This window comes from Buceros rhinoceros, unplaced genomic scaffold, assembly GCF_000710305.1.
Source record: "Buceros rhinoceros silvestris isolate BGI_N320 unplaced genomic scaffold, ASM71030v1 scaffold15364, whole genome shotgun sequence".
NCBI lineage: Eukaryota > Metazoa > Chordata > Aves > Bucerotiformes > Bucerotidae > Buceros > Buceros rhinoceros.
Genome location: NW_010408916.1, coordinates 9,228 through 16,596, shown reverse-complemented (window position 1 = coordinate 16,596; position 7,369 = coordinate 9,228). Strand labels below are relative to the sequence as shown.

Here is a 7,369-nt window from a genome sequence, read left to right as displayed (position 1 = left end):
ATTCCGCTCCCCATGGGGAGCTGCACCCAGGCGGGATGGTCCATGTTTCTCTCCTTTTAGGTCCCTAAACCCTCTCATTGCTCTTGCCGCAGGCCGCCCAGCACGTCAGCTCCAGAGGATTGCAGAGATAGGGAGTGATATCCCAATTAATTAGGGCCCCGACCCACCCCCATCAATCACGAGTTTTGTGGTGTGCACGGCAATTTCTTTGCTTGCGCTTTTATTGAGCGCAATGGTCATTTGAGCTGTCTCATGGTCAGCTCTTCACAGACCTTGGAGTCCCTTTCAGATTTGGTGGTTGTTTCTCCTTTTCTCTCTTTTCCTCCTCTCTTTCCTTTCTTTCCTTTGTTTTTGTCTTCCTCCCTCCTCTCCCCAGTGAGAAGAAGGACACCAAGAAGGAAGAGAGAGAGGGCTCAAGATCAACAATGGCTGATGACCAAGACCTTTCAGAGGTGGAGATGAGCCCGGTGGGCTCTGAAGACCACCACTGCCTCTCACCAGGACCCTCCATGGCGTCGGACAACTCCCCACACCTTGCTGGCTCTGGGAACGGTGAGATGGGGAAGGTCAAGAAGGAACAGCAAGACTCAGAGGCGGATGATGACAAGTTCCCAGTGTGCATTCGTGAGGCAGTCAGCCAGGTGCTGAGTGGCTACGACTGGACCCTGGTACCCATGCCCGTCCGGGTCAATGGAAGTAACAAGAGCAAACCCCACGTCAAGCGGCCTATGAACGCCTTCATGGTCTGGGCACAGGCTGCCCGGAGGAAATTGGCTGACCAGTACCCGCACCTCCACAATGCTGAGCTCAGTAAGACCCTGGGAAAACTCTGGAGGTAAGAGCAAGCGGGCAGAGGGGGGAGCATGAGGGCTGAGGTGTGGAGGTGTCCTGGGGAGGACTGTGCCATCACGCGGAAAGACGCAGACTTAGCAAGATGGAAGCGGTGTCCCTTGAGGGGACTTCCTTCTCTGCGGGGAGCCCCCTCGCAGGACTGCAGCAAGAGTGGTTGGGTGTAAGGAAGGCTTCCTCAGCAGAGCTCACCTCCGACTTGGGCGGGAGCCCCTTCCACATGTTTCCCACTAACTTCCCCTGTTGTTCCTAACCAGGACACTCTTGTCCTGGTCCTCTCCTGCCTGACTTCCAGGGGAGACCTTGTTGTCTTGGCTCACCCTCTCTGTTGGGCCAAGTGGTGCGCTAGCAGGAACAGGCTGAGCCCCATTCAGGTTGACTCACTGGTGGCTGCTTCAGGCCTGTTTGAACTCAACGCCAGGTCCCAACGCCAGCAGGGGTTATTTTCCACACAGTGCCGCAGAGCAAGCGGGAAACCAAGTTATGGGCGAGGAGGAAGGTCAGGGAAAGGGAGCCAGGCTGTCGGAGCCCTGCACCCATCCTTCCCAGGACAGTCCCAGTTTTGGCAGGCCATGCAGGTGCAGGACAAGCACGGACCCCACTAGAAAGGGGGGCTGAGGCTTAGCAGAAAGCAAGAGACCTGCGACAGTCCCAGCCTTAGCAGGCTCACTTACAATATGCTGGCTCAAACCAGACCCACCTCCTTTTGCACGCAGAGATGCCCTTCCTTCTTGCCAGCATGCACATGGTCACCCTTCTGGCCCCAGCAGTTTGTTGTGCCCTTTTCAGCTTCATGCGGATCTCTGGGTCCTTTACATACCCTCCCCAGCCTGCTCCTCCTTCCTCCAGCAGACCAACAGGCTGTCCCAGTTGATTACAGCCAGTCCATGGGTGTCCAGAGAGCCGTGCCCAAGCCAAACGTGTCACACCGACTGTGCCACTTCTTTCCCACTTGAGGGTCTCTGCCAACAACCCCATCAACCTGCTATAAACACTTTTTGCCACAAGTCCCCGGCACCGTTCCCCGTCTTGCCCTGCACCAACCGGCACAAACCAAGGCTCATGCAAATGGGCCACCTCATTCTCTCTCCTGCCCTGATGGCGTTTCATGGAGGAAGCCCTCAGCCTTGGGTGGACCAAGAGACATTTTTTCCAAGCAGAAGCAAAACACACCCTGTCCAGCAGCTGATGCTGAGGTCTTCTCCTGGCTTCATGCCTCCTTGCCTGCATTAGCCCTTGGGCATTATCTTCTCACTCTACTACAACAGCCCATTTACCCTGACCCATCAACGTCTAGTGTAACCCCGTTACACTAGAAGGGATTTCTTTGGGAAGTTGAAAGCAGGGTGTGACTGCAGATGTCTCACCTGATGCTCTTCCCTGCTTTGCTCCCCGCTCCCTTCCCTTTACCACAGCACTTGCTCCTGCCTGGGGCTCTGCTGCCGGCCTCTGGACTGTGCTGGAAGAGGTGTGTGTGGGGAGAGGAACGACCTTTTTTTGTTGCCGAAGTGTTATTTCAAGGTATCGTTCCTTTATTGCAAGATATTGCCAGATGTTAGAGCAACAGCCTTCCTCCAGACACTGCATTTCCCTTGAAAATACAGCAGAGCAGTGAAACCCTCTGTAGGTATCGCATTCAGAGTGTGGGAAAACACAGCCCCCAACCCATGGCCACATTCACGCACCTGACTGCCTCCCTGCTCCCAGGGCACAGCTCCCACCGTGTCCACGTGGGACTGGGAGCAAGGGAACGCTGCCGCTGCATGACGGTCAAAGTCCCTGCATGTTCCATATGCCCAGGGAATGTGGGTCAGGCAGGGGAGCTTGCAGGATCAGGCCTGGGATTGTTGCGTGCTGCTGGGTTTGCCACTCAGCTGCTTTGCATGAACACGTCTCCTCTCCCGCGTGTCTCTCGGAGCTGTGGCAGCCCCTATGGGGACCACACGGCAGTATAAGCTGCATGTCCGGCCTGGATAGGACCATGTGCCTGGGTCTTCTTGTGAGGCTGGGGGGAAATACCAGCCCACAAAGCTCCAGAGGAGGTGCCTCAAAGGTTACCGGGATAGCAGTCCTGAGCTTCACCTTGCAGCTATGGTAGAGCTGGGTTTTCCTCCACCAAGGTTCCCACTGCCCTCATCTGTGCTGTCCTGTGTGTCGGCACAGCTGCAAGCAGCCAGGTTTTGCTCTGGACAGCTTAGTCTCAAACATCTGATGAGGGCCGTGGCTGTTTGTGTATCCCCACCCTTCGAAGGAGGCCACCCAAACCCTATAGCCTACATCAGCAGTGGCTGTGGAAGATGTGGGCGACATGTATTTCCATGTGGGCTGCTTGGAGCTTATACAGGGAAAGGGCACATTAGGCAAAGAGACAGGCACTGCTGAGCGTGGAGACTGCCTGCAGACCAGCGATTGGCACTGGGTGGGGACGGCAGAGGCTGGGAATTCTTCTTGAAAGGCAGGTGTCAGATTGAGCACTAACCGTCTTACTGTTCCACGTGCTTCTCTGCAAAACGGGCTGCAAGGGCCTGGGCTTTTTTTTTCAAGCCTGGTGTTAGCTCCATCTCTGTGCCGCTGCCATGTCCTCTATGGTCGCCAGCCCTTGCTGGGAAGGGCTGGAGGACATGCCCCAATTGCCACACTACCTGCCTGGCCCCAAGTGCAGTGCCGGGAGTCTTACAGCCCCATCCATCTCCCCCAGTCTGTACCCACTTAGGGTGCATGAGGGGTGCAGTCAACAAACCACATGTCCTGAAGAAGAAGGAGGGAGGGTTTCTGTGTTTGACGGTCATGAAATCTCGCTTTGGCTGCTTTCCTTCCCGGGGCAGGACAGGGAACAGCTCTGAAATGGAGGCCGGCTGCTGAAAATGTCGGCATGACTCTCAGCCAAAATGCCAGCCAGCACCACCTCTGGGGCCAAAGACAAGCACAGCACGAGAAGAAGGGGAGGAAGGCTCAGTAGGGAGGAGCAAGGGGACCCGATGAGGAATCTTTGCATAGGGGTGGCAGCATCGAGGGAATACGGTCATGTCCACAACATCTGGGGCTGTGGATGCACAGGAGAGCCCGCTCGGCTGCTGTCTGCTCCCAGCCAGCCTTGCAGCAGCGCGATGCTCAACCCCCTCACCGCACTGACTCATCACCAGCTGAGTCCCAGCACAGGGTCAGGCCTCTGGATGACAAGTGCAGTGCAATGCCAGGCAGCAGAAGGGGAGGCTACAGGAGGTGGGCAGAAAGGTTCTAGCCCTTCTTTCTCCTTCCTGAGCAGGATATTGGATGCTTGCCCCTCTCCTCTTGACTTGAAGGTGAGCATTTGGTGTCAGAGAAGGAGGCGAGGGCTCGGTTAAGTCCCATGAAGGGCTTTGCTCTGTGATCCATAACTTCTCTGCCTGTGTGAGATTCCTTTGCATTATGGCCTGGGGAGCATGGGGGGCAGGAGGGGGAGGGCAGGAAGCAAGTGAAATCCAAATCCCCCCAAATCTCCTGGCCTTTGCCTGCTCGCACCAGTTTCACTTTGTTAAAGCCGATTTGAGCTCTGATCCCAGCAAGAGGGAGGAGGGAGCAGGCAGCCTTGGAAAGGAGAAGGCAAAGACACAGGGAGTGGACTAGGCGCTGACCTGCTGATGGCACTGCCCATGGGCTATTGTCAGGGGGAGAGGAGACAAGGCACTCGGGCATAGCTCAGAGGGCAGAGATCTGACTCCTGCACAGCCTTGAGCAGCTCTGGTTCACACCATCCATGAAGCGGATCTGGGAGGCTGAGCTCTGGCCTCCAGAGGAGGTTCTGCCAAAGTCACTGCTGTGCAGTCCGCCCTGCAGCCCACAATGCCTGTAAGGGCTAGCCTTGATGTCCCTTTGGACCCCTTGGAGGGCTGTCAGAAGCAGAGCAGGCTGAGGAATTAGAGCCCTCTGGGACGTGTGAGCATGGTGGCAGGAGGGAGACAGGAAAGCTCGTGTTGGATTCACAGTGGCTCAGTTGCTTTAATCTCCAGGATTAAGGCAGGGAAGGAATGTGGTGTGCGGCTGCGACCTGCTCAGGCTGCCTGGAGTGAACCCATGTCAGCACTGCAACGGGCTCCAGCCTGTGCCACACACCTTCTGGCTGCCATCGGAGGGGATGCACAAAGAGTGGGGGGAAAGAAGGCGCTTGGGAACCAACCCATGACTTGCTGGCAACCCCTCTGATCCTCTGCCAGATTTATCTGTGTGCTCCTTGAGCCACGTCTCCTCTTTGTCTTCAGTTCTCCAGGCCAGTTCAGCCCCCCGCCATCTTCCTCAGCACCTACGGCTGAACAGAATTGGTCACATTTTAGTGCTAAGGGCTTCAGGGGTACCCAAGGCGCTGGCACAGCCCCATCCCCAGGTAGTTCTTCTGATGGAAAAAAAAAAAAGGCATGGATATCTTGTAAATTGAGTAATTTTTTGCCATTTGGGAGCATTTTTTTGCCATTTCTAATGGCTGTTGGAGTTGCAAGTCACGGGAAGACCCGTCTTCCCATGACTAGGAGCTCTGGTTTCTGGTTGGAAGCAGGATGACCTTGAGTCACAAGAATATCTGAGGGGAAAAAGCATAAAATGAAACAGCAGTGCTTCCGGCTGAGATGCTGGTAAAGGCTTGAGCAATGAGGTTCATCTCATCAACAAGTGTTCTGAGCCATACTTCCTGCACATTTCACCATTTCCTCAGAAAGCCCACCTTAACTGGAGCAGCCCATAATCTGGCAGGAATACAGAGAAGGAGCTTACATTTCTGCAGAGCCTTTCATGCAGAGACCAAAGCTCATCTATTTCTACAAGTCTAGCAAGGTAGCAGATAATTTTTTTACAACTGCTAGGCTAAGTCCAAGAAGGGCTGGTCCTTTGTGCTTCAGCCTTCTGCACTATCCGCGTCTAAGGTGAGCAGGAACTCCAGGAACAGTAGAATACACTGTTTCCTGCCCTTCAAAATTTTCATTAATTCCCTTCTAGGATACTGGAAGATGCTTAAAGGCCCAGCAAGCTCCATGCAGCAACACGGGTAATGTGCAGCCAACACGAACTGCTGCCGTTTGTGCTCAGTAGAGCCTCAAACTTGGAGCAGAACCTACAGAAGGGTGGGAGGTTAAACTGGAATAAATACAGTCTAGGGAATACATGCGGGAGGCAGCACTACAGGTAGCAAGGGTGTGCCACACTGCCTTAGACTGAAGGATAATACCAACTGCCCTTCATCGGATTTATCCAAAGTCTTTGAAAGCAGCTTGTCTGGCCTTATTTTACACAGCTGTGAAAGGCTGTGCTTTGCCTTTGGGCAATGTGAGAAAGGGTGTTGAGATTAACTTAGATGAGAATCATCACACAGCTGGGGAACCAACCAGTGCCAGGGCTTAATAATTAACGAGGAGGAGGAATACATTGTTGTCCCCCCTGAAATGCTTCCAAGCTCTCCCTGTTGTTCTGAGAAATACGTTCAACGAGGCAACAACCTGACATGTGGATTTACACACTGTGTCCCACGATGCTGTGTACAGGTGTGGTTTTTTCTGATGTACCTGCCCCTCTCCTTCTCCTCTTCTTTACCATCTTGGCCTCTGCAGGCTGTTGAACGAAAGCGACAAGCGGCCCTTTATCGAAGAGGCAGAGCGGCTGAGGATGCAGCACAAGAAGGACCATCCTGATTACAAGTACCAGCCCCGCCGGCGGAAAAATGGCAAGGCCACGCAGGGTGAGGGTGAAGGTCAGGTGGAGGGGGAGGCTGGCGGGGCTGCTGCCATCCAGGCCCACTACAAGAACGCCCATCTGGATCACAGGCATCCCAGCGAAGGCTCGCCCATGTCTGATGGTCATCCAGAACACTCCTCAGGTGAGTCCCAGGTCTCCATGAACCTACTGACAGGTTACGGCCAACTTGGAGGCTCAGAAAAGACAAGTTGTCATGGTGAAAGTCTTAGTGATGTGGCTCACACCTTGCTCGTGACCCAACAAACTCTGCTGGAGTCAGCAGTACAGGGACATGCCTGAGTTTCACAGGCACTTGCATTCCTCTGGGCAGACAAGGTATCGTTGCACCTTCTCTCTTTTTTCCACAAGGTGATATAGAAAGGTTTGGTTTTGGCTGGCTGTTTCTCTCTCCTGCCACTGAAGTCTCCAGCCAGACAGCTGCGGGCATACTGGGAGGAGAGGAGCTGCACTGTGTATAGAGCCAGGCACAAAGTGGTAACTCGCCTCTCCTCTCTCTTCTCCTCAAAATGTTTTTCACGTTGCAGGTCAGAGCCATGGGCCCCCCACACCTCCTACCACCCCTAAGACCGAGCTGCAGGCAGGTAAAGCTGACTCCAAACGAGAAGGGCGCTCCCTGGGGGAAGGGGGAAAGCCACACATTGACTTTGGCAATGTGGACATCGGGGAGATCAGCCACGAAGTGATGTCCAACATGGAGACCTTTGATGTCAATGAATTTGACCAGTACCTCCCACCGAACGGACACGCTGGCCACCCAGGCCATGTTGGGGGCTATGCAGCAGCGGCGGCTGCTGGCTATGGC

At 54.6% G+C, this 7,369-nt stretch overlaps 1 protein-coding gene across 1 annotated transcript in view; it reads left to right on the top strand.

Moving 5' to 3' along the window:
- The first annotated feature begins 425 nt into the window (after positions 1 to 425).
- The window catches only part of SOX10 (SRY (sex determining region Y)-box 10), a 7,462-nt gene continuing 518 nt past the window's right edge, over positions 426 to 7,369 (top strand). Inside the window, exons 1-3 of the mRNA XM_010135050.1 lie at positions 426 to 835; positions 6,423 to 6,688; positions 7,092 to 7,337. Of these exons, the coding sequence (XP_010133352.1) occupies positions 426 to 835; positions 6,423 to 6,688; positions 7,092 to 7,337 (922 nt within the window). The remainder of the gene's footprint in view (positions 836 to 6,422; positions 6,689 to 7,091; positions 7,338 to 7,369) is intronic.